This window comes from Melospiza melodia, chromosome 21, assembly GCF_035770615.1.
Source record: "Melospiza melodia melodia isolate bMelMel2 chromosome 21, bMelMel2.pri, whole genome shotgun sequence".
Classification (NCBI taxonomy): domain Eukaryota; kingdom Metazoa; phylum Chordata; class Aves; order Passeriformes; family Passerellidae; genus Melospiza; species Melospiza melodia.
This window is the reverse complement of record NC_086214.1, coordinates 11,097,998-11,124,695: the sequence shown is the minus strand read 5'-3', so window position 1 is coordinate 11,124,695 and position 26,698 is coordinate 11,097,998. Positions and strand designations below refer to the sequence as shown.

At 47.3% G+C, this 26,698-nt stretch overlaps 2 protein-coding genes across 3 annotated transcripts; both read right to left on the bottom strand.

The window, feature by feature from the left end:
* Positions 1–1,436: 1,436 nt before the first annotated feature.
* On the bottom strand, positions 1,437–15,412 carry LOC134427637 (transient receptor potential cation channel subfamily V member 2-like). 2 transcript variants are annotated; one of them, XM_063173656.1, is made up of 18 exons: positions 15,120–15,412; positions 14,780–14,942; positions 14,425–14,536; positions 13,253–13,546; positions 11,941–12,074; positions 11,004–11,156; positions 10,455–10,595; positions 9,158–9,456; positions 8,484–8,660; positions 7,886–8,044; positions 7,671–7,766; positions 7,125–7,195; positions 6,594–6,759; positions 5,314–5,380; positions 4,925–5,232; positions 3,515–3,633; positions 3,001–3,095; positions 1,437–2,282 (listed from the first exon to the last, which is right to left on the bottom strand). In XM_063173656.1, the coding sequence occupies exons 4-18, from the start codon at positions 13,489–13,491 to the stop codon at positions 2,161–2,163; spliced, it is 2,346 nt and encodes a 781-aa protein (XP_063029726.1). In that variant the 5' UTR covers positions 13,492–13,546; positions 14,425–14,536; positions 14,780–14,942; positions 15,120–15,412; the 3' UTR covers positions 1,437–2,160. The 2 variants fall into 2 exon arrangements, with proteins under 2 accessions (XP_063029726.1, XP_063029727.1); XM_063173657.1 differs by having other exon boundaries at positions 2,141–2,322.
* Positions 15,413–19,909: 4,497 nt separating this feature from the next.
* On the bottom strand, positions 19,910–22,795 carry UBC (ubiquitin C). The gene is made up of 2 exons (XM_063173978.1): positions 22,566–22,795; positions 19,910–21,839 (listed from the first exon to the last, which is right to left on the bottom strand). The coding sequence occupies exon 2, from the start codon at positions 21,831–21,833 to the stop codon at positions 20,232–20,234; it is 1,602 nt and encodes a 533-aa protein (XP_063030048.1). The 5' UTR covers positions 21,834–21,839; positions 22,566–22,795; the 3' UTR covers positions 19,910–20,231.
* Between the last annotated feature and the right edge of the window lie 3,903 nt (positions 22,796–26,698).

Genomic DNA, 26,698 nt, shown 5'->3' with positions numbered 1-26,698 from the left:
GTTTGGACAGCCCTGGAGCTGCACTGGGAGCTGCTGGTGCCTTCCCATGGCAGAGCCTCTGTGCTTCAGACAGAGCAGGGAAACTGAAGCTGCTCCTCCACTGCCACTTGTGAGAGGTTTTGTTGTTTGGTCAGAGCCCTGCAAAACCTCCCCTGTGCACAGAAAAGTTCTCAGTGGGGTTTACCTGTCAGGGGGAGAGGGAGAGGACAGCTCACCTGTGGAGAAGTTCTTGTGTAAATGACTGAAGGGTTTCCTGACAAAACATTGGCATCTGTTAAGAGTGGACCCCAAAATTCTCTGGGGCCTCTGAACAACCATCCTTCATCCATGAGAGTGCTAGGGTGGGACTGGGGAGCTCTGGGGATGCCAAAGCCCTGCCTCACAGCAGAACATTCCTGGTGCAGATCAAAAGACAAATGAGCACTGCCAAGCTTTAAAAGAGAAGCAGGTCCAAGGAAGGGCAGAAGAGGAAGGTGATGCTGAAAGCTGTCAGAGCCCACAGCCTCCCCAAACTACCAGCAAGGTTATTTATTGAGAGTCCAGCCAGGGATGGCAGATCTGATCCTGCCTTTCTTTACAATCCCCAAGTGCCCCTGCCACAGCAAAGCACCCAGCACAGCAATAGATTTATCATAGGGCAGATGAGCACCTTGCCAGATCTTGGGAACACTTAGGACAAAGCCATAGATGGAAAAAGCAGCTGAAGGCTTCACAAAGCAAGAAAACAACAGAAGGTGGAGCAAGAAAAGTCAGTTCCCACTCAGAGTCCCAGAGCAGTGAGGCTGGAGGGGGCATTGCCCAGCACAGGGGGAAGAACCCATTGAAATGCAGGGAATAAATTTTATAACAAAACTTTGCTGCCTGCCACGTGCATGCAGTGAGGATTAAGGTGATGGTGTCCTAAAGGAAAACCTCCAAGGCTCACTCAGAGTCATCTCAGGTTGCATGGTTTATCTCACTGAAGGGAAGGGAGAAAAACCTTTCCTGGGATTCACACCAACCTTCCCCTGGACTGGGAGGGGCATCCAGGGCAGCACCAGCTGCTCCAGGCTCAGATGTGGCTGCACAAAATGAAATGAGGCTGTGAAAAACAAGAGTTAACTCCCACAGCAGCAATCAGGAATCTGATAAGAACCTACAGTCCACACTGATAACACCTCCTCTCCCTTGCTGAGAAAGGCAAAGCTCTAAAAGTGCATCCAAAAATGAACATTTTTTCAATTAAGTACACTTGCTGTATTGTTTACAGAAATTTTACATGTTATTACTGTTGAACAGAGTGAAAAGTGAGACAGCTCATTTTTATCTCTTTTCCCACAGAGTTTACAGCAGGCTGCAAGTCACAAAAAGGAACAAGGTCCTTGCAGACATTTGCAGCAAGACAGGATGCCCAACATGAGTAAGAGGAAGCAAAAACCACACAGAGTGTTGGCCCATCAGTCTCTCAGGGGCCACGAGCAGCATTCTGCTGCTGTTTATTACAGAGACAAAGCAACCCATGAAATTCCCAGAAATCCACCAGTGAAGTTTCAGGTCCAGGAAATCCACACCACTTCCACAATCCACTTCACTTTCCTTTTAGGCAAAGAATTTCACTCTGCAAGTGTGAAATGGGGATCCTGATGTGGATTAACCACAGAGCCCTGCAGGTGCTGCACAGGGTGAGGGTTTGTCCACTCACATCTCGCGCCAACACAGAGACAACTCCACCCTCAGCAGCTTTTAGGAGTCTACAACAGTTTTTATTCCAAAGCACTTCAGTGCAGTCCCTTGTGACAGGAGAACAGGCTGGGCCATCCTCAGCCAGGTGGTTCCTCGAGCATTATCCATGAGCATCATCCATGGGCATTATCCATGGGCATCATCCACTTTATTTCATGAGCATTATCGCTGCACAGGTCAGAGAGCTCTGCCTTCCCCACTGCCCCAGCAGCTCACTCCCACCACTGGATCTTTAGGAATAATAATAAGAAAGTGTCAGGCAGAGAAAAGTCAAGTAAAAACAGTTTCTTCAGAGGAAATGAATCATTAAAGTGCATGACAACACTGAAAGCCACAGGCTGAGCCACAATCCTCCACGAAAAATGCACTTTGCTGCTGACAGTGCCCTCAGCTCTCCCAGCAGCTCCTCTGGAGATGGAGGCAGGTTCAGGGGAGCTGTCAGAGCTCTCTGGGCTGTCTGTGCAGAGGAACCATCTCCGTGCCAGGAGCCTGGGGCTGCAGCAGGGCCAGCTCCTGCGGGGCAGCTGCTCGGGGTGGTTTCTGTGCTGGTCTCCAGGTGTCTGCAGCAGGGACACAGAGCACCCCCTCGTCAGCAGGAAGCTGACAAAGGGACCCAGCTTTAGAAGGGTGAAGGCTCAGGGAACACCCAACACACTCCACAGAATCCCCTAAGCACTGCAACCCCCCCAGTTACGGAAAACTGGCACCCAGGGGGAATCTACTACAAATCCACTGGAGCTCCTGGCCAGGCTCTGCCAGGCTGAACAAGAGGTTTCTAACAGGAAAACAGCTCTGTTTTCCACATCTCTGATTTCTAACAGGGAAACAGCTCTGATTTCCACAGAGCTCCTTCCCAGTTCTACCAAGGGAAGCCAACAAAGATCTCAGGCAGAATCTGACAGCATTCCCAGAGTTAATGTCCAGATTCAGGCTCTGAAAGCCCTGTGATTTTAACATCTGCAGGATGAATGAGCCTGAATTTTACCTTTCCTAGGAAAAGCATCACATATTTGGGCTACTGAGCCAAAAACAAGAGCAGCCCTTGCTTTTCCTCAGCAGCATTTCCTGCCCATTTCTCCCAGAGCTGAATAGGAATGGCATCTCCTTCATCCTCAGTTTGTTCCCAAACTCTGGCCAGCCCCAGACCTACACTAAATCTTTATTTTCTCATTTTCAAGTTGGCCTGCCTGGAATGCCAAAGACACATCATGCCAAGAGCAGTTTGCTGAGCAGGAAGCTGAAAGGGAACTGCAGACCTTTCCCCATGATTAAATTTACCTTCTGGATTTAGCTCTGAATCATTGGTGCTCCCAGGTTCTTCCTTCAGAACTCCCACATCCTTTGCCCAATCTGTCCATTTAATTTCCTCTACTCTGGAGAGACAAAATGACACAAGACACTGATGCCTGGAATGCAGCATCTCAAGGCAGAGATCTCCTTTTTCTGCAGCCTCCCAGCCCAGCTCACCCTGCCAACACCACCCTGATGGTCTGCCTGCAGCAGCAGCACCTTACAGAGCTTTTTTATTTGAGCAAAGATCTTCCATAATCAAAGCTCCATGAGGTAAATTATCTTTTCCCCCTGTATATTGTCCACTGGTCTGGTTGGTTTAAAATTCTCCAGCTCAGGGAATGTTCTTAATACAAAAGTGGCAATGCTGGAGGAACAATTCTCAGACATCCAGCTTGGCATTGACCAAAAAATTTGGGTGTAGCTGAAATTCCCTGTGCTGCCCCAGGCTGTGACCCCACTGGAGCTGCAGGGTGAGGGGGGAATGGTGTCTCTGCCTTACCTGAAGCACCACCTCTCATCCTTCTTATTGAGCCCCACGGACATGAAGCAGCCAGATCTCCTCTTCCCCCCCTGGCGCCACAGCCAGGCCTTCTCTATCTCCAGGATGGCAATTGCCCTCTGAAGGAACAAAATTCACAGAATCAGAGAGAAACCAGGGCACAGGCAGAACCCAGCCTTTCCCCATTCAGAAACTCCTTGGGCTTGGAGAATCCCCAGGCAAACCAACCCCAAAATGCTCCTGGAGTACTGCCCCAAGTTACCCCTGCAGAGAGATGTAAATAGCCTGAAAATGCACCTAAAGTTTAGCTGTAAATACACCTAAAAATGCACCTAAAATTCACCTGTAAATACACCTAAAAATGCACCTAAAATTCAGCTGTAAATACACCTAAAAATGCACTCCCAAGGTGACAACTTTATATAAAAGGCACAATAATAGCTGAGCTTAGGACAGATATGTCGCATTCATATTTTCTGAAAAAAAATCCCTTAACCCAGGGTTTTTCTTCTGGGAAGCTGTGAAGCCTCAGAGAAAAAGGAAAACAGTAATTATCCCATTTGCTTCTCCTGTGCTTTGCTCCTTTTGTGTGTTTGGAGATTGTTTACCCACAGGTGATTGTATAATTAGATTCTGCTGTGAATTATTTTGACATATTGGCCAATTAGGGTCAGGCTATGTCAGGGCTCTGGAAAGACTCACGAGTTTTCCTTACTATCTTATTTATTTATTCATTATTTCATATTATCATTATATTAGCCTTCTGTAAGTATCCTTTCTGTACTCTTTGGTATGGTTTAGTTTAGTATTCTATATCATAGTGTAGTATTCTATATTCAGTATTATATATTTAGTATTAGTTAATATGTGTTTTCCTGCGACTGCAAGGAGTTCCCAGCTGGGAAACCAGGGTGGGGACACATCCCAGACTCCCTGGCTGTGTCTGTGAGGAAGGTGAAGGAAGGGGATGAAGGGTTCTCTTCAGGACTTCCATGAAGGAAGGGGATGAAGGGTTCTCCTCAGGACTTCCATGAAGGAAGGGGATGAAGGGTTCTGCTCAGGACTTCCATGAAGGAAGGGGATGAAGGGTTCTGCTCAGGACTTGCATGAAGGAAGGGGATGAAGGGTTCTCCTCAGGACTTCCATGAAGGAAGGGGATGAAGGGTTCTCCTCAGGACTTGCAGCAAGGTAAGAGCTGGCAGAGGTACCAAGCCAGCACCAATTTCATGTCTTTGTGTTACCAAAGTAGTAAATACTGTTCTGTGAGGAAGGCAGCGGCACCTGTGACTCTGGGCCTCACCTGCAGGGTTTTGGGCCTCACCTGCAGGATTTTGGAGCCTCTCTGAGCAGGGCTTTGGGGCCTCACCTGCAGGGTTTTGGGCCTCTCTGAGCTGGGTTTTGGGGCCTCACCTGCAGCTTCCAGACGCTCTTGCTGTAGCCAGAAATGTCCGTGACGGTCTCGCTCATGAGGGCGATCAGCATGTTGAGCAGCAGGATGTAGGTGAGGATCACAAAGAGCAGCAGCAGCAGCATGACAAAGTACCTGAACCTGGCGTGCTCCTGGAAGTCCAGGTCGCCCATGCCGATGGTGATCTTGAAGAGCTCCAGGGAGACGCTGAGCAGCCCCCCGTACATGGCGTGGCTGCCCGAGCTCTCCAGGGGAGCCAGGGACTTGTTGTGGGGCACCGAGGGGGCATCGCCCATCAGCGTCACCAGGGCTGGGGGGAAAACACAGCCTGAGTGCTCAGGAAAGGGATTTGTGCAGCCCAGCCCACACAGATCACCCACAGAGGGCTCACCTGCAGCAAAGCCAAAGAGGAAGATCATGTAGACCAGGAGGAAACGCAGCAGGTCCCTCATGATGGTCTGAAACAAACCAGGGGAAGTGCTGGGCTTTGAAATCACCAGGATGATCTCACACATCACAAACCAGCCCTCAAGAGCACTAGCAGCAAGGTTTCCACCTTTTATCCAGTGTAAAAAACTGCTAATGTGTGTTAAATTACTTCTACAGGTAAATAATATCATTGGCGGGTTAACCTGATAGTGCTATGAACTTCTTTGTTGTTCTGTTAGTATGAACAAATAAATATCCTATTAGCTCCCACTATGGCTGTTTCCAAATTGTTTCAACACAAAACCCCCTGTCCTTTCCACCCCCATTGGCTTTACACAAACGGTGACCAGAATTCTTCCCTGGCACCTCCTTTCACCCCTGCTTTGCCTTTTCAGTCTCAGGTTCCTCTGTGGATCTGGAAACACCTCTCAGGCTGAGCTGAGCATCTCCAGGGAGCCCACACTGGTTTTCAGTGCTGTTTGGAGCTGGATTTTGGCACACAGGTGTCAGCTGCTGCCACCTGGGATGTTCAGCAGTGCCAAACGAGTAATTTGCTGCAACTGCAGATGAAGACACTGACCCAACCTCATTCTGCAGCACCTGTGCTTCCACAGGACACCAATCCCAGCTAATTCCTTTTTGCATGTGCTAATTTTACTGTGACCACTGCAAACACTGCAGACAAAGTAACTGAAATTTTGCAGGCAGAGCAATGAAGCAAAATGACTGTTGTGTTTAATAGGTATTAATAACTGTATTGATCCCTATCTACTTCCCCTTCATTTCAATCTCTATGATGAAATGCTCTCTTTCATCCTCTGATGAAATCCTCCTGTAGGATGAACAGTTGCCTCTAGGCATCCTCTAACACAATTTGTTCCAATACCAGCGTTTCTGTCAATTCCCCGTTCACTTACCAACTGCACAAAAAACAAAATTTCAAGATGCGTTTCTTTGGTTCCTGAGGACCAATTCTCATTACTCAGGAACCAAAAAACACATCTTGAAATTTTTTTTTTTTTTTTTTTTGGTGGCAATACCAGCCCCGAGCCTCTCTCTGAAAGGTTTTTTTTGGGCAGCTCTGACCTTCTGGATCATGAGGAATTCTCATTACTCAGGAACCAAAAAAAAACACATCTTGAAATTTTGGTGGCAATACCAGCCCAGAGCCTCTCCCTGCAGGGTTTTTTGGTTTTTTTTTTTTTTTGATACCTGCTGGATCTGCAGGGTTTTTTTGGATACCTTCTGGATCATGACGCTGTAGATGCCGGTGCGCTGGAAGCCGCGGGTGTAGTAGAGGGTGTTCACCCAGCCCAGCAGCAGGGAGAACACCATCACTGCCACGTAGTTCTCTGAGCTGGCTCCATACAGCACTGCTGACAGCAGCAGGGAGAAGGCCTGGATGAAGCTGGAAGGGAAAAACAAAAAACTGAATTGGCAGTGGCTCATCTCAGCAAAAATGGCCCTTGCAGATCTGCTCTGCAATGAAAGGTGTTTGGGGAGGCTGAGAGGAGCACACAGAGCCCACCCAGCAACAAAAACAGGCTCAGGACAAGAGGCAGCAGCAGGAGTGCAAAGAGAGATCTGGTTTTTTGCTCCCCAGCTCTATGGCAGTGCTGGGGCAGCACAACTGCACAAAAAGGCTCAGGACAAGAGGCAGCAGGGGTGCAAAGAGAGGGGCAGAGGAGCTGCTTTTCCTGCTCTGTGGCAGCGCTGGGGCAGCTCAGCTGCACAAAGCAGCAGCTCCAGGCTGTGGCAGAGCCCAGGACTCACATGAGGATCTCGATGCAGCTGTCAGAGCACATGGTCTTCAGGGACTGGCGCCTCCTCCTCAGGTACAGGCTCTGGGGAGCAAAATCAATGCAGCATTCATCAGAGCCAGGCCATGTGAGAGAGGCAGCCCTGCCCTGCCCCAGGCAAGGCTCTGCTCCATGTGCTGCTCCTTTCATCTCCAAGATCCCCAATTTCATCCCTCTCAGACGAAAAAAGGCCCTCATTTATAAAGGGCAAGGATAAGCAAGGGCTGAATCATGCCTGAGCCCAATGTCTTTATTAATAGCCTGCATTAAATGCCAGGGATGCATTTTAATGCCATAAATCACAGAAGTCTCTCAGAATTATTTGCTGCTGTGGAACTGTGATTCCCCCTTGCCCAGCAACCTGGCTTGAGCTGCCCCTGCCACTGCCAGGTCACAGTGAGTGTCCCAGAGCAGTATTCCCTCCTGCACATATGTCAGGAGAACAGATCCTGCTGCTCTGTGTTGTTCCCTTTTTTCCCCCCTCTGTTTTACAATGGAACCAGACAAGAGATCCCCCTACCTGAGCAAAGATCAGATAAATGCCTCCTAACAGGATAATGATCAGCCCAGAGACCCAGAGGAAGCCTCCAGCTGTGAACTCCACTGGGAAGGAAGGCTGCAAGACAAAACCAGAACCACCCAAAGCAGTGGAGATGGGCAGGGACAGTGACGCCAGCCACCCACAACTTTTAAACCTGCTCCATATATCCAACCAGACAAAAAGGCTGGGCCTACCTTTACCCTCAAGGGCTGATAGTATGCAATGGCTGTGAAGATGACCATGAATGACAGGTAGCAGGCAAAGCTGAAGTAGAACCTCTTGGAAGCAAAGGTTTCCCATTTTTGCTGAAGCAATTTGTTCAGTGGCTCCAAAACCACCATCTTGTACCGGTTCTGTGGGGAAAGAAGGAACCAAAGTGCACCTGTGTGCCCCCAGGAATGGGAATTCACCTGGGGATGGTCTTTTTAAGGGGTGGTGCAATGTGGATTCAACTGGGGAGTCGTTAAGGGGTTATTCAGTGTGAAAGATAACAAATATTGCATAGAAGTCACTTCATCGAGGTATTTGAACAAACTGGGGCTTAAGACAGCCAAAGGATCAAAATTTCTCTCAAATTATGGATGGTCAGAGCCATGCCAAGCAGCCTCCAAACAACAAAATCTGCAAACATCTCCACTAATCACTCCTCCTTCAGAGAAACCATCACCAGAAGGCCCACATGAACTTGAAATGCCACAATTTCAAATTAATGCCACCATAAATATCCCGTTGGCTCCCCACTGTGAAAAAGGAGAGGAAAAGCCTGTCCTGGAGCTGAGGTGAGAGGCTCACCGGGGTGTCACTGCTGTAGGCCAGGATCTCCAGCACAGAGTTCTCCTCGAAGCTGTCCAGGGAGGACAGGTCGTAGAGGGACACGTGGATGGGGCCGTAGGTCCACTCGGTGAACTTGCGGGACAGGTGCCGGTACGGGGGCTCCTGGATCTCCCTCTGGATGATGTGCCTGAAGATCTGACACAAACACAACCCTGTTCCTGTGCTGCACCTGCTGAAGGACACCCAGAGCAGCACAGGTGGAGCTGGGGATCATCCAGCAGCTGGGTCTGGCTAACAGCAGGGACACAAGCAAATCTGTTTGGTTGTTTTGGAGCAGGGACAGGGCAGGGACAGCAGGGACAGGGACAGGGCAGGGACAGCTGAGGCTCTGCAGGACACAGCTGGGTGGCTTGGAGGTGCCCTCCTTTGTGCTCACCTGTGGCACTGCCCCTGCCAGCAGCATCAGCACAGCTTGGGTGTGAGAAGCTCCAACCCCAAACCTCACTGGACACCAACCAAGGGTGCAAATCCCACCATCCCTGCTCCTCAACACCCAAAGGTGCAAATCCCACCATCCCTGCTGGACACCAACCAGCAGGGATGTTTGCAAATCCCACCATCCCTGCTCCTCAACACCCAAAGGTGCAAATCCCACCATCCCTGCTCCTCAGCACCCCTCTGGCTGTCCCCACCTCCACTTTGCCTGTCTTGGCAGCAAGCTGCAGGGGATTTAAGCCATCGTAGTTGACAATCTCCTCCAGTTTGCAGGTGGGGTCCAGCTTGACGCCCGCCTTGAGGATCTCCACGTAGGTGCTGCTGACAAACTTGGTGTTCTCCTCGGTGTCGTCTGCAATCATCACCAGGGCGTGCAGCACCGTGTTGCCCTGGGTGTCCTGCTCCTGCAGCCTGGCCTTCTGGTGGGGGTTGTTCAGAAGATAATGCACCACGTCCAGCTGGTTGGTGCAGGCAGCCAAGGAGAGGGGGAGCTCACCTGAGGAGATCAGGACACAGCGTTTGGAGAGGAAGAAGGAAGGGATGAAAGAGGATCAAAGAAAGGGGGGGAAAGCAATCCTAGAAAAATATGTTAAATATATAAAAATAGAAAACTTATTAAGATGTATAAAATATATTAAAATAATGTATAAAAATCTATTAAAATAATGTATAAAAATCTATTAAAATAATGTATAAAAATCTATTAAAATAATGTATAAAAATACATTAAAACAATGTATAAAATATAAAAATATATTAAAGTAATATATAGAAATAGATAAGCATATATTAAAGTATAAAATATATAGAAAAATATAAAATATATTAAGATTTATTACTTATTATATAATAAAATATAGGATATAAAAATGCAATTATATTAAATATAGAAATATATTAAAATACATTAAGATGATATATTGAAATATACAAAAGTATATTAAAATATAAAATATATATAGAATATAGAAATATATTTTAAATTTATAAAATTTTATTTAAATATATTAAAATAATATATAAAATATATTAAGATAATATATAAATGTATTAAAATAATGTATAAAATATATTAAAATAATATATAAAATATTTAAAAATATACAAAAATATCCCAGAGTTTTATCACTGAAACACAGAACAGGTTCTGCCTCAGTGTCTCTGGATTCTGAAAGGGTTTTACAATAAACAGTTACTCTGTTTCTGGGGCAACTGAAACACTTTCCCACATCTCAAACTGATCTCTCAAATGTGAACCAGCCAAGTATTGCTGTCTGAAACCACTCAGACAGGATTAAACACATAAACCCAAGGATGATGGAAATGCACAGTGAGTACCCCAGATATGAAAGGATTCTGTTTTTTAAATAAGTCAAGGGCTTGATTAAAGGGCACTGAAGATGGCACCAGAGGGGCAAACTCATCCAGAATTAGTGGCATCACAGAGAGCCTGGCAATAAAACCCCCAAAGGAACATGTTCCACAGTGACTCACCAAAATAAAAGTAAACTCCTTCTTTCTTCTTCCTGAAGAACTCCCCGTGGGCCCTGGCGTGGACATCAGCTCCGTTCTCCACCAGCAGCTTCACCATCTCCAGGCTCCTTTTCTCGATGGCGATGTGCAGGGCAGTCTGGCCTGGGGCACAGCAACCCTGTCACTGTGCCACCCCAGGGGACAGCAGGGATGGCACAGCCTCAGGGTGGGCAGGGCTGGCAGCTGAGGGCTTTCCATGAGCCTCAAACCATCAGGAATTCAATACCAGGGCAGGCAATTCCCCCTGCCTGGCACCGAGGTCCCAAACAGCCAAACAAACTCATTCAACAAGCACAGACCACTTCACTTTTACAAGTGCTTTTTATACTTTCCCAAGTAAATAATCTCTCTTCTTGGGTTATTAAAAGCATGTATCATTTCTGTTTTACGGACCAGGGAGGGTATAACTCAAGGCTGGGGGAGATGCAGCAGCAAAATCAGAAATAAAGGGTGGGGAGGAGCTCCAGGTCCCCTCTTTTCCCTGCTCATGTCACAGGAATCCTTCCTTACCTCTGTAGAAACAGTCAGAGCAGGACACGTTGACAAGGGGCCTGGGGTTCTGTGTCTTTTGGTCGATTTCCAGCAAGACTGGGATCGTGTCATTCCTCCCATTTTTCAAGTTCAGCAGGGCTTTCATTAGGCAGGTCTTCCCAGACTTTGCATCTGGCAGGGAGAGAGGATTGGATGGGCTGTGGGTGTGCTTTGCACACAGCTGTGGTGCTTGATTCAGAGATCAATTATAATCTTCATTTTAAAGGCTTTTATAAGTATTTTTAGCAGTCCTGAGGCAAAACCCTTAGGATATATTCAATTAATGGCATTCTCTGTGGTGGTGTTTGTTTCTCAGGGTGAGGGAAGAGATGAGAATCTTGACTCCATTTTTCAGAAGGCTGATTTATTATTTTATGATATATATCATGTTAAAAGAAAATGATATATTAAAACGGTACTAAAGAAAGAGAAAGGATTTCATCAGAAGGTTAGAAAGGAAGGAAAGAAATGATAGTAAAATCTTATGATATATATTATATTAAAAGAAAATGTTATATTAAAACTGTACTAAAGAAAGAGAAAGGATTTCACCAGAAGGTTAGAAAGGAAGGAAAGGAATGATAATAAAATCTTGTGACTGACCAGAGACAGCTGGACTTTGATTGGCCATTAATTAAAACCAATCACATGAGACCAACCAAAGATGCGCCTGTTGCATTCCACAGCAGCACATAATTATTTTTTTACGTTTCCTTTCTGAGACTTCTCAGCTTCTCAGGAGAAAAACCTTAGCAAAAGGATTTTTCATAAAATATGTCCGTGACAATTCTCCACCTCAGGGCGAATGTGAGGAAAGACAAAAGACGACAGAGGGCAAAGAGAAAGCAAAGGGAAAGCCAAGAACACATTCCCCTGCCACCCCTGTGAATAAGCCATCCCAGGGGCGGGGGTTTACCTGTGTACTCGGAGTTGGTGAGGAATTTGGAGTTCCTCCTTAAGTACTCGAGCAGCCCCTCCAGAGCCTGCGGGCTGCCCCGGACCACGGCGCTGAACAGCCGCTCCCTGTCAAAGCGATTCGGGTCCTTCTGGCTGCGGGACGGAGGCAGGGAACAGCCAGGGATTGCGGGGGGAACGGGGAAAACGATAAGTACTTGGTTTAAATTTTTTAAAAAATTTAAAATCGTTTAATAGCAATAAAATAGTTATAAATACAGTAATGTAATTAGAGTGATAAAAATTTGGATAATTGGGATTTAGGACAATAGGAGGCAATAAAAACAAAGAGTTATGGATGGTCTGGGTACCTTTTCTGGGCAAAATAAGCCCGAAAAAGGACCCAGGTTAACAGAGGATTAACTTTTAAAAACAACAGCTTGTTGCATATTTATACACTTCATCCATGATGCATAAATTCTATTTAAAAAAAGGATTTTGTCTGCTCAGTGTCAACTACTTCTTAATTTTGACAGTGTCTTCAGGGCTGAAGGAGGTGGGAAGAAGTATATAATTTTATATAATTTAAATATAATTATAATATAATAATCAATTATAATTTAAATAAAATAAAAATAAATATAATTTATTATATTTTATTATCTATATTTAATAATAATAATCATCATCATCATCAATATTTAGGTGTCCTGTGGCTGCTATCTAGTGTGAATACTCTATTCCTTTCTTTAAAAAAATATCCCACATACATAGTTACTACTTTAACATTTTGTCATAACCTAAAACTATATTGAATACACTACTTTAAAAAAATTAATACAGCATAACTTTCTAACATAACACATATAATATTAATTTTAATATTTGCTAAAAGCCAATTATAAATTACACATTTTTCACAGGAAGTTCTGGAGAGCAGGGACAGGAATGTGCCACAAGCTCCAGTGGGACAGTGGAAGGAAGGAGGGAGACTGAGGAGATTTTGTTGGGGGGAGGAAAAAAAAACCACATAAATGTTTTATTTTTGAGTCAAGGGAAAAATAGAGACAGTTATTTCCCAGAATTCTGCTAAGTGGCTGCTCTTTCCATCAGCTGGAGCTGTTCCCAGAGCCAGGCTGATGTGCAGCCTTGGCAGGAACCCAGAGCAGAGAGAGGAGCCCAGGACCAGGGTCAGGCCCATCCCTGGGGGGATTTATTTTATATTTAGTGGGATTTAGTATGGATTCTTTTACTGCAGACCTGGGAAAATCCATAGGATCAGTGTGGATCACCTGGATCAACCCAAATTGATTAAAAACCTCCCAGTTACTCACTTGCTGACAAGTCCTGGCCGATAATTCAGATTAACCTTGATTTTAGGGGCAAAGTCACTGCTCTCCTTCTGGTAAGGTGTCTCCAAGGGCTGTGGCTCTCCTTTCCTCCCAGGCCCTGGCCTTTCCTCCTTTTGGCTCGGGGCAGGTTTCTCCTCCTGGGGGCTGTCATCTGTTTCCAGCAGCCCTATGAGCCTGTTCCTCTGAGCTGGGCCTGGCTGCCCATTTGTGAATTTATCCATTGCCAGGAGAGATGGTCCTGCAGGTCACAAAGAGCTTCCCTGTGGGGCACTAAACCTGCAAGGGATGGGGACAACTAACACCATTTCTTCACAAACCCCAAAGGTGTTGGAACACAAAGAAAGTTCCCAGGTTGACCACAGGCGCCTTGAGAGGGAGATTTGGTAAAACTCTGCATGGAGGAGGAGGGTTTGAATAAAGGATCAGGGTCTTAAGTGGGGTTGCAGTGAAGGAGAGGTTTAGGAGCAGTTCATGAGGCACAGGCGACTCGTGTGCAGCACATCTGAGCCCCCTGTGTGGGATGACCTCACCTGTTGGCAGCAGCACAGGCTCCTGACATAAAAGGCAAGGAAAGGAGTGTGAGATCGTGGTTCTTGTCTCAGTGCAGCCAGCACAGGCACAGGCTGCTCACCAAGTGGCCAGAAAGATAAAGGTTCACTGGGGGCCCTCCTTGGAACAGGGATGGGTTTGCCCACAGTCCCTGCTGGGGAGGTTTACAGGGAAAAACACCTGCACAAAGTGCCTGGCATTTTCTCCTTGATGGGCAAAATAATCTCAATATTTGGAGCTGCCGGTTATCACCGGCATTTCATCCCTGATGGGCAAAATGATCTCCTGGATATTTGGAGCTGCTGGTTGTCCATGTGAGCACAGAGCTGGAGCAAGGCAAGCACACTCCCAGCCCTGGGAGCTGCACAAGCACAGCTCTGCCCAAGAGCTGCAGCACAGCAGAGCCCCCAGCCAGCCCCTCTCTCATCTGAGGAGGATGTTCTGCTTTGAAGAGTCAAACAGAGTTTCCTGAGCTCTGTCTTGGCTCTTTGGGGACGTCTCTCCACATCCTGTGGGCACAGCTCAGACCACACCCAGGGCACAGAGCGCAGGTCAGCGTCTCACAGGGTTTGAGAGGCAGAAATTGAACATCCACAGGCACCCACCTGCAGCAGAGCTCTGCTCAGCAGCTCCTCCTCATCGCCAGGCACTCCCTCCAAAGGGTTAACAGGTCTGCTCTGAAGAGAAATCTCCCTTGCTACAGCCTGACTCCATAGCCTGCACCAGCAAAGAGGTAAATGGACACTGCATCAGCATTTAGGCTGTGAAAAAACACAGCTTTGGGCAGAAAACAGCCACCAAGCATCCTCATGCAGCTCACAGCAAGAAACCCCAGGGCTGGTTTGGAGTCAAACCGTGGTGATAACGCAGACACTCAGTTTAGTCTGGCTCTAGTGACAAACATTCCTCTGCACACACCCTTTAATCCTCTCAGCCCTGCTTCCCTCCCCACACACTTACTGGTGCATCTGCCGAATCCTTTAGGAGGAAATTTGCACTTCCATAACAGTTTGCTCGTGCTTTTCTGTCTTCCTCTGCCCAAAATCATTCCTCAGCTGCAGTTTCCATCCCTCCACAGCGCTCAGGAGAGTTATTTACTGGCAGTCTTGCGCAGACAGAGCCTCTGGGTTAAAACCAAGAGTAAAATGGTCCCATAAACCAGGACCCTGAGAGGGATCCCCCCTCTCTGTGCATCCCTGGGGGCTCTCCCTGCTCCCCAGCTCCACTGGCACTTCCCAAGAGCTGAGTTCTTGCCCCTGAGCCTCCCCAAGCCCTGCTGTCAGAAGAGCTCAGCACTTACCAGAAGTTGCTGCAAGCTCCACCCAAAGCTGATCTGATCCCCACGGGTCCTTCAGAGGGGAAAAACCTCCCAGCAGAACCCAGGTCAGGCACCAAGAGGTGTCAATTGGCATCAAGGCAGACCCAAAATTATTCCCATCCATGGGTGAGAAGCCGTGCAGGGAAGCCCATGTTCATCTGGCAGTGGCACAGCGTGGAGCTCCGGGCTGGTCCATGAGGGAATCCAGGGATCCTGTGGGAAGGAGCAGCCCCAGAACCACCCTGTGGTTCACCCAACGTGTGGCTTTTTGCAGAGTGAAGGAGGCTTGCACAGGAAATGACTGGCTGGGTTTCTCACTGAAGGGGAGAGCCAATGAGTGCAGTGCTCTTATATGGGAAAGCTGCTGCCTACTGGAAATTCAGAATGTTTAACCCCTGCCTGCACAGAGCCTCTGCCTCCCCCACAGCCCCCTGAGCCCCCCAAAGCTGCCCAGGAGCAGCAGAAGTGCCTGGACAGCTGAGCCAAGCTTGGTGTGGGAAGGGAGCTCTGCAGAGCCCCAGGGACACAGCCTGATGTGCCACCAAGCAGTGCCAGCTGCTGCTCAGGGCAGTCCCAGACCCTCAGGGCACTGCTCACTCCCTCTGCTCCAGGGCCTGGGAGTGCTCCAGAGGAGAAAAGTCCGACAGAGGCTTCCCCTGGGAGCAGGGATGAAGAGCTGGGCTTGATAATCCTTGGGGGTCCCAACTCAGAATATTCTGTGAAATCTGAATGGATGTCCTTCCCCCCCCAGCCCACTTTATTTGCTCTGACACCAACAGGAGTCCAGCTCACACTTTTGGGTTTAAATCCTTCTGGGCTCCTTCTCCAGCTGTCCTGGGAGGGATCCCAGCCCTGGAGCCGAGGATGAGCTCAGCCCTCAGGAGAGCACCAGGACAGCTCTGCCTGCACAGCTGCTGCCACATCCTGCAGGGAGGGAGGGAGGGAATGGGCTGGGAAAGGAATCCCGGCCAGCTGGGAGCTCACCCAGGCAAACAGAGCCAGGGGGACACAGAGCAGCCAGGAGAAATGCAGCAGTTTAACCCCACCAGCCTGGGCTTCCCTCTTGCCTCCCGAGGCTTTTGTGTGAATCCCACAATTGCTTATTTTACCCGTGAAATGTGTCTGGGTTTGGCCTGGCAGAACAGGCACGTCCTGTGGAAATCTGGGAAGGGAGAAATCAAACTGCCAAGTGAAATCTCAAGTCAAGTGTTATTCATTCAAATGGTATAATATTATAATTTTTTCATCAATAATAAATATGATAAAATACATTAATATATAATACTTATAATATATTTTAATATAATTATATATCGTATATATTAATATAATTATATATAATAATTATATATAACTATATATTAAAACATAACATTAACAATATCATACATTTCAATATATTAATATATTAATAATATAATTTAATATATTGATATATAAAGTATAATTATATTCCATATATTATATAATTTATTTTATTATGTATATTGATATAGGATATATAATTATATATAATATATAATACGTTATATATTATAATATATAATATACTGTATGCTATATTATGTATATATAAAATATATCATATAATATATATCATATAATTTATACTATATGTAATATAGTAGATATTATATGCAAATATAATTCACAATACATATGTATTATATATATTATATATACTATATTATAGTGTATATTGTATATTATTATATATAATATAATATCTATTATATATAATATAGTACCTATAATAAATATTAACATATATTAATGTATAATATTTAAAATATCTTATCTATCTATATTATAATTATAGATGAGTAATTCACAGCAGAAAAAGCAATGACTGGAACCTGCTTAAGCAAAAGGAAGCATGAGGATCATGGTAGTGGTTGGAAAAGATGCAAACAAGAACATTTCCTGAAATATATATTCTGTGTTCACTAAAGTTTCCATTTTTTACCAAATACTGAAAAACATAACAGTCCTGTGATTGATACCATGTTTTCAGTATGCTGTAAATAGAAGCTCAAAGTCACTTGTGATTTAGTTACAGAATTCATCTGTGGCCACTCAGGTGTAGCAGCTCAAAATCATCTTCACAGGAGGAGGAAAACCTGCAATTACAACATGCAAGGGTGGAGAATTAAAATACAACAGGTAGGCCAGCAAAAGAAAACAATTTCTTTTAAAGGTGTATTTTAATACTTGGGAAAGCATCAAGTATTTTTGCAAGGCTCTTTTTTTTTATTTTTTCCATGTAATTGTTATGTAAAAGCCACACTGAAATGATTAATTTGAGCAGCTCCATTTCTTAGTTACAGATGGCAATGAGTACCTCAGCCAGTGCCCAATCTGAAACATAAATATTCCTAAATGTAATCCCTTGTCAGAACTTGTCTGATAGCCCAGGGAAACCAATTAATCACACAAGAGCATTTTTGGAACTGCAAGCTCCACACCATAACATTTACAGACCCAATCTATATTCTGTGAGGGGCCCATCCAGCTCTCATCCCTAAAATGGAAATTTCTTTCTACTTGATGTATCCCATTCTGTAGGATCAGAGCCTGCAGGAATGCTCTGCTGACAATCAAAGCAGCAGAGGAAAATCCAGATGGAAAAATCCTGTTTGTGGAGGAACAGTGACATCCTGTGGCCACCGAGGAGATTAATTTCTGCTGCTTTTCAAACAGCCAAATTGGGCAAAATCTTAAAAAACACCCCTGGCTACTGTGGGCAAGGCTGCAGAAGTACTGAGGGAATTATTCCCAATATTCCCAATCCTATAGGATTATGTTATGGGGCATCTGAGAAAGGAGAAAACCCCAAATATATCCAAACCCAGCATAATGGGTTATTTCATTTCTCTTTTTATAGGTATAAGTAATTTATTTAAAGCACAAAATACAAAACCCCAAAGTCTTGGCTAGCTTTTCTTTTTGGATCTTGTTTGATTTTTTTTAAGAGAGAACAGACTAGAAATTAACTGAAGCAAAAAGAAAAAACCTCAAAGGCCAGTCCCAAAACTCAGATTACAGCTGGATTAAAAGATGTTACCAGAATTTGTTGTAAATATGGGAGCATTAAGATTATTCTAATAACACAGAGATTCTGGCTAAAACATATTGAATTATTATTTTAGTTATGAATAGTTGTCTCTAAGCAAACTTTGGAGGTACCACCATACTGTAGGAGTAAAAACAAAACAAAAAAAAGAGTATTTAAATAATGTCATTTGCATTGCCTGACATCTTACTTTGTTTTATGCTAATAACTTTGGTGCAAACACTGCATATTATACAAATTCATATTCACATTTCTTTGTGATTCATACCCATTTCCTTAATTTACTTGAATTGCAAGGATTTTTTTCTCATTAATGAAGAAATCCTTGCAGTCATTTCCTGCAGCACCCCAGGTACCAGAGGAGGCCACAGTTCAACACCAGCTTGGCTCAGGCCAGAAACCAGAGCAGGAGGACTTAGAAACAGGGCAGCTGAGAGGCATTTTAAAAACCCTTATTCTGTTTTAAGTCTCATTTAGAAGGGTGAGACAATACAGATGTTACATGCTATACAAACCTTTCATCAAATTTTAAAATAATTTTCTACAATTCTATTTCCCACAGAATATCAGCTTATTCAGTGCCCACCCCAAACCCCAGCAGGAAAATCACTTTATTTAGTTTATTCCGGCGGGGCTGTGAACTGCTCAGGGACTTCAGGCAGGGCTGAAAACACCCAGCCCAGGAATGGCTGGGGCTCAAAGGGACATTTGGAGGTCACCCTGAGGTGGCTGCCCCAAATTATTTCCCTTATGGCCTTTCAGTCCCTCACAGGAAATGCCTGCACAGCCTCTCTGGGCACCCTGCCAGGGGGTTAAACTGCAAAAAGCAAAACAGCAATTGCAAGGAAATTCAAACTAAGGGAAGTCTCTTGTGGCAAAGACAGTAAATGTTTATTTAACTTTGTATTTCTGCTAGCTCAGCAGGCAGAAAAGCAAGCCCAGCTCCTAAAAATAAAAGGAAAAAAGAATCTAATCATGGATGTAACCCTCAAACCCACATTGAATCTGCAGGGTGCAGTTCTCTATGCAAACAGATTTTTTGTTTAATTTCCCATGAAGTGCAGCACTTACCGGAGATGCCCAGTGATGAAATCCAGAGGGAACAAACCAGCTTCCAGAGCAGCACTCCGGGGTAAGAGTGGACGGATGTGGTTCCTGACACGGGTTTGGGGGCAGGGCAGCACAGGCCGTGCCCCTTCTGAGGGCGAGCAGCTGCCAGAACCCAGCAGGTGAGGACAGCGACACCACCCAGAGCCTGGGGCATTTTCGGGGAAGGGCAGATGGGTATTGCACCCCCCTCTGAACACCCTCCCCTGCAGCTGAACCAACCCAGCCCCTGCCCAGCTGAGTTCCCTAAACCCAAACCCAGCTAGCCCAGACTTTAGTGGGAGCTCCCCCCCTTGTGTAGAACTCACCAAACCAGGCAGTTCACACTGCTCAGTCACCCACCGCCATCTCAGGTTTCGCCTCCCCACCCAGCACACAGCTCCCACTGCGGCCAGTCCATCCCCAGCCCAACACCCCCAGAGTCCCCTCAGGGCAGGGCCAGGCACCGGCACCCCTCACACCCCCCAAGGCCAGCAAACAAACCCCAAACCCAAGACCTGCAGCAAAACCCACCCCACCGTTCAGTGGGGTCTGTATATCCCACCTGGGAGCAGAGTGCTGCTGAACTCTAGGAACAAAAAACAACATGGTGTTATTAGCACTTCATTAAGATTTTAATCCAGATCCATTTTAACCACAAGGTTGGTCCTCATCATACATGCACAGAGGCTTAAACTGCCACGGTAAGAAGCCAAAGCATTTCACTGAATACACGTTTGACCTGCTTGAACTGAGACAAACTACAGGGTGTAATGTGCAACAGAAAACTTTATTAGCATTTCAACAGACAGTTGTTCAGCAGTTACTCAAGCTTGCATTAACCTTGCATTAACTTAATATTAAGACATTGAAGAACTACAGTGCAAACACAAGTGCCACTGGCAACCCTGGTGTCAAGCAAGATGCACAAGAACTTAACGGCCCCCCCTGAGGCGCAGCACCAGGTGCAGGGTGGATTCCTTCTGGATGTTGTAGTCAGAGAGGGTGCGCCCGTCTTCCAGCTGCTTGCCAGCGAAGATCAGCCTCTGCTGGTCAGGAGGGATCCCTTCCTTGTCCTGGATCTTGGCCTTCACATTCTCAATGGTGTCACTGGGCTCAACCTCCAGAGTGATGGTCTTGCCAGTCAGGGTCTTCACAAAGATCTGCATCCCACCCCTGAGGCGCAGCACCAGGTGCAGGGTGGATTCCTTCTGGATGTTGTAGTCAGAGAGGGTACGACCATCCTCGAGCTGCTTGCCAGCGAAGATCAGCCTCTGCTGGTCTGGGGGAATGCCCTCCTTGTCCTGGATCTTGGCCTTCACATTCTCGATGGTGTCACTGGGCTCGACTTCCAGGGTGATGGTCTTGCCAGTCAGGGTCTTCACAAAGATCTGCATCCCACCTCTCAGACGCAGCACCAGGTGCAGAGTTGACTCTTTCTGGATGTTGTAGTCAGAGAGAGTACGACCATCTTCCAGCTGCTTGCCTGCGAAGATCAGCCTCTGCTGGTCAGGAGGGATCCCTTCCTTGTCCTGGATCTTGGCCTTCACATTTTCAATGGTGTCACTGGGCTCGACTTCCAGGGTGATGGTTTTTCCAGTCAGGGTCTTCACAAAGATCTGCATCCCACCTCTCAGGCGCAGCACCAGGTGCAGAGTTGACTCTTTCTGGATGTTGTAATCAGAGAGGGTACGACCATCCTCGAGCTGCTTGCCAGCGAAGATCAGCCTCTGCTGGTCAGGAGGGATCCCTTCCTTGTCCTGGATCTTGGCCTTCACATTCTCGATGGTGTCACTGGGTTCCACCTCGAGAGTGATGGTCTTGCCAGTCAGGGTCTTCACGAAAATCTGCATCCCACCTCTCAGACGCAGCACCAGGTGCAGGGTGGATTCCTTCTGGATGTTGTAGTCAGAGAGGGTACGCCCGTCTTCCAGCTGCTTGCCAGCGAAGATCAGCCTCTGCTGGTCTGGGGGAATGCCCTCCTTGTCCTGGATCTTGGCCTTCACATTCTCGATGGTGTCACTGGGCTCGACCTCAAGAGTGATGGTCTTGCCAGTCAGTGTCTTCACAAAGATCTGCATCCCACCTCTCAGACGCAGCACCAGGTGCAGGGTGGATTCCTTCTGGATGTTGTAGTCAGAGAGGGTGCGCCCGTCTTCCAGCTGCTTGCCTGCGAAGATCAGCCTCTGCTGGTCAGGAGGGATCCCTTCCTTGTCCTGGATCTTGGCCTTCACGTTCTCAATGGTGTCACTGGGCTCGACTTCCAGAGTGATGGTCTTGCCAGTCAGGGTCTTGACAAAGATCTGCATCCCACCTCTCAGACGCAGCACCAAGTGCAGAGTTGACTCTTTCTGGATGTTGTAGTCAGAGAGGGTGCGCCCGTCTTCCAGCTGCTTGCCAGCGAAGATCAGCCTCTGCTGGTCTGGGGGAATGCCCTCCTTATCCTGGATCTTGGCCTTCACATTCTCAATGGTGTCACTGGGCTCCACCTCAAGGGTGATGGTCTTGCCAGTCAGGGTCTTCACAAAGATCTGCATGTTGACCTGCAAGACATACACATGCTTCAGTTATAGCCACTTAATCAAGTAAAGCCTTCAGTAAATCTTAAACAAAGATATTAACATTGCTATTTCCCATCAATTTGAATTTTTTACTTTGGTTGTAGGAAACGTGAAATTAAAAAATGCTTTTCCGTTTTGACTAACTAAACCTGGTTTGCGACAAAGTCCGGTAAGGTTTTTAATCAGATTACTCTCACTACAGGATCGCCAGGCCGCCCCTCCTTCATGCCCGCAGCGCAGCAAAGCAGCACCGGAGCCCCTGGATCCCCCTCACCCCGGCAGGGCCGCACCACACCCCCAGGGCCCGCCCGAGGGCAGCGCTGCGGCAGCGGAGCCCCGACCGCCCGCACTGCGGCACCGAGGGAGGGCCCGGCCCGCCCCGCGGACCCGCCCTGCGGCAGCGCCGCCGCTCCCCCGCCCCGGTAGTGACTCACAGCCGCCTTCCGGCACGGGCAGCCCGGCCCGCGCCATCTTCCCCGCAGCGCGGCCTCCTCCCCGGACAAGCCTCGGCCTGATCCCCCCTCCCCTCACGGCCGACCCAGCTCTCACCGGCGCGGCTCAGAACGCTACACAAACGCTGCACAACTCCGCCAGCGGCTCCCTCCGTTACCCTGCCGCAAACCGCCCGGCAGCGCCCGCACGGTCCTGCCCAGAGCAACGGGCCCGCCTCCCCCTGCCCACACCCCCCGTTCCCCTCAGCGCACTCACGTCTGCGGCCCTGAGCGATAGATCAGTATAACACTTCCAGCGGTGCGAATCCTGGAATCTGCCGAGTGACGCACACCCGCCCCTATTTATAGGTCTGCTGGACACGCAGGCCACGCCCACCAAAACTAATGTGTCCCTCCGCCTCCCAAAGTAGTCCCCACGCAAAGTCCCCTGCTGTGGCGCGCACTCGCCTTTTCCCCGCTCCAATCCCTCTTCCGCAGGCAAAGGGGTCCCAGAGTTTCAGCGAGGGGGATCAGACCCTAAAAAATCGGCAAATTTCTGAGGGCGCGGATGGATCTGGGACCGTTTTTCGCCCTGGCGCTGCGACCAGGCGTTGGTGGGAAGACCGGGAAGTCTGGCGGTGATTGGTGGGGCTGGCTACAGGGCGGGCGCTGATTGGCTGCTCGGGCAGGGGCAGTTGGCGAAAGGCGGGGGCGGCGGGAGCGGGGAAAGCTCTGGAAGGTTCGGCGCTGCTCGGCGCTGATTGGCCCGCGGTGAGGTCACGCTGTTGCTGAGGGGGAGCTGCTTAGCGGGGCAGATTTCGGCCGGGGGAGGGGGGAAGCTGAGGCCGTGAGGGGACAGCGAGGGGGATTAGGATGGGGATTGGGATTAATGACGGTGATAGGAACAATACTGGGGCTTCTTTAGCTCCTGCAGTGCTCAGGGAACAACCTGGCGCAGACTTGGAGGAGAAGTGCCTTAAAAAAGGGGGGTGACCCTTAGTGCCTGTGTTTTGTGACCCACTGCAGCCTCTGGCCAGCCCTTTACCCAGGATGAAGGAAAAAATGGCTTTTTCTCCATGGAAAAGCCCAGGATGGGTTGTAGGGCTGATGCTGGCCTATAAAACTGTGAGGAAAAGCAGAACTGAGTTAGCAGGGTTGGAAAAACAGCTTAATCCAGGAGGATTATGACAAACAGGAGGCTCTGGGTATGACACGAGCCATGCCCTCACGCGGCCCAGCTCCAGCGCTGCCCTGGAACGGGCTGGAGCTGGCTGAGCAGGTAATGCTCTTGATGTGAGCCTGCAAAACAAGCCCTGCGATGAAATGCTGACATTTGAAATTCAAATGGTTGTTTACTCGCCTCCAGAACAGGAAGCTTTGATCGGTTATGAAGCAGCCACTGTCTGTGAAGTGATGTGGAAACGTGCCTGGGGTTAATTAAACTTCATTATACCTTTCAGACTGGCTCTGAACTCATTTTGTGTCATATTAAAGATGGAGTGCACAAAATCCAAGATGGATTTTGTGTTTTTTCAGCAGCTTTATCTGCTGCTCCTTCAGTGAGGGCAGATGACCTTGTTAAATCCTCCACTCACAAAGCATCAGCACGTGTCTGACTGCCCAGATTCACTACAGAGCTGCTCTATTCCCCCCTAAAAACACCTCAAACCCAGACAAAAATACAAAACCACAAAAAAAAAAAAAAAAAAAAAAACAAAAAAACAAACCCCGACAACAAAATCCTTTTGCTTTCCTTTCTCCTAACAGGGTTTCTTGCACCTCCTGATTTACAGTAAAAAGGAAATAAATCATCCTACCAGTAATTACTCAAAAATGCAGGAACAGGAAGATGGGAAAATGGTAACTGGAAAGTTCAGACAGCTCCATAACAATAACCAACCTTGGAAATATTATGTTGGCTACATAAATTTAGGACAAAAGGCAGAGTTGGGCAATGTCCTGAGGTTTGCTCTGTGCTGCCAGCTCTGCTCAGTGTCTCCAGCACGGGTTTTGTTTGGGAGTGCCAAGGTGGCTGAAGGTTTGGCCTGGGCTCGCTGCACATCCCAGGCACTCTTCCCAGAGGAAAGGCCACAAATGACTAATATTTACAAATATGAAAGGCCACATCTGTGAAACTGGAGATTAATGTAAAGCCTGGGCAGTGTTAAAGCACATCACACATTTATTAAGGATTTTAGGGTGCATATTTCTCTTTTTAACATTGCTCTAAATGGAGAAGGAGGAATTTCTGTAATTTTTCTTTCCTTTCTGTGTAAACCAGAAAGCACAGGAGCCCTCTCTTGTGTTTTGTTTTTTTTTCCTAAATATGGCTGCATCTATGGTGTGGCTGTACAAAGCACGTGCATTTAACAAACAACAGCTACTCTGCCTCTGGTAGCTCTTGGTGAATAAAAACCATTGAGCAGCTGACTCTGAACTGTATATAAATAAATGCAAAGCTGAAAACCCCAGAAATCTCTGCCTTGTGACTGCTGTGACCACAGGTGGCTGCAGCCTTTGCCAGGCCACGGGGCCTGCAGTTGGGAACAGACATTTCTTTTTAGAAGTGGGTCACTGGGCAGTGGTACAGAGCAACCTACTTTCAGGAGAGAAGGATCTGAGGTCAGGGAAATGTTTCCAAGGAATCTGTACATTCTGGAACACAAGCTGGGTCTGGTTTTTATGTAGGCTAATGTCCTAGCAACGAGGTATCACTTTTACATGAGGCAATCTGTTTATCTTTAGCTACCAGGTTTAGCTTGGGACAGCCAGCCAGGCCATCACAGGGTGTGTGGCAAGTCCAGTTACTGTTCTTTGTTCAGGCAAAAATAGGACTGCTTGCCACAGGGAAAAAAAAAAATATTTATATACATATACATATTCCTATCTCATAACATTACTCACACCTGCCTCTCACGGTGTATGATGCAGTTTAATTATATTTACAGCTGTGGAGATAAATATTGTCTCCCTGTAGCAGTGCAGGGAGGTCCAGGTTTGGCTCAGGTTCCAGCCACGAGACAAACAGACCCGTGGCATGTCACTGCTTGTCCCCAAGCTGCCAGCCTGGAGGGTTACACAAACACTGAGTCAGAATTCAAAGTACTGTGAGATCGACTGCGATATTCTGAGATTACCAAAAAAAGACAACTCCCTCGGTTTTTGTTTTTATAGCTTTATGCTAAAAATAAATTCACTAAACAAAGTTTTTAAGAAGTCTCCCACTTGAGGAGCTGAAAGAAGAAAAATAGATATTAAGAAAAACAAATAGATTGGTAGTAAAAGGATGAAAATTAGTGATACTCCTCTGTCTCCCTGTCTGTCTAAAGGGTATTTTAGCTTTGTAGGACACATGGGATTCAGCTTTCAGATCTGTGCTGCCACCATAAACAGGCTTGGGCAGCTCTGGGTGACCCAGAGGGACATGTGACAGCTCTGCTGGCAGGAGACGTCCAGAGGGGATTTTGCAAAGGGCTGAAAACACAGGTTTGTGCCGGCGTGGTGTGCCAGTGAAAGCAACAGCTCTAACTAATAACTGGGTCTGTTCTGCAGCTCCTTGTCTGCATCTCCCTCCTGCCCGGGAATGGTTTGGATCCCATCCAAGCTGCAGTGCAGGGAGGGAGCTGCTTTGTTCACCTCCTCGCCTGCCTCTGAGCACGTTCAGCTTTCTGGGGCGAGGTTTTCCAGCGAAACAACAGAGAAATTCCTTCGGAAACAGGCCGACAGAAGGAGAAATGGCTGAAGAAACAGGCAGAAGAAGTCCTATATCACTGTTAATCATTGTTAGAGTGTTCAACAGAAGCTCTGTGACAGTGAACAAAAACAAACAGCGCCAAGGCCGTTCTGAGCAGCCGGGGGTGTCACCTCCTGCATTTTGTTTTCAGATCCAGCTCGGGTCCTTTGATGGTGAGGAAAACGTCTGGAATGTTTCCCCCTCCACCACAGGGAGAGTAAAACCCAAGCACAGCCATTTTCCCCCCTGAACAAACCACGTACTTCGAACCACCTCCGTTTTTTAAAGTGTGCTGTCAGCTGTACAGAACTCCTAGTTCCCTGCTTATGAGACATAAAAAAAAACATCCACAGTTCCTAATTCTCTTTCGCCCACAAACATGTAGCTGCTTTCAGTGCTGCTTTGGGGATAAAAATGCTCGGGCAGGCAGAATTTCAGTGCTGGCTGCGAGCCAGGGCTGCAGAGCTGAGTCATTGTTATACAAGCAGAGCTGGGATGGCACAGAAAAGCCCTTTTGTACTTTAGCACCGAACACGTCAGCCCCTGCTGGCCTCTCAGCATCACAAGACACCCACACAGAACCAACTGTAATTTACTGGACTTTTCCTCTCATCCACCCGTCATCTGTCTGGATATTTCTTCCTTTTCCATTTTGCCTCTCAAGCTTAACAGCAAAT

Bases quoted from the DNA above. Each gene is read 5' to 3' on its own strand.
- LOC134427637 (XM_063173656.1), bottom strand. From the start codon at position 13,491: ATGGATAAATTCACAAATGGGCAGCCAGGCCCAGCTCAGAGGAACAGG. The intron at 6,760-7,124 runs GTGAGTCCTGGG...TTTCCCTTCCAG, and splicing joins AGCTGCATCGAGATCCTCAT to CTTCATCCAGGCCTTCTCCC. The intron at 3,096-3,514 runs GTAAGGCAGAGA...TTGTCTCTCCAG, and splicing joins GATGAGAGGTGGTGCTTCAG to AGTAGAGGAAATTAAATGGA.
- UBC (XM_063173978.1), bottom strand. From the start codon at position 21,833: ATGCAGATCTTTGTGAAGACCCTGACTGGCAAGACCATCACCCTTGAG.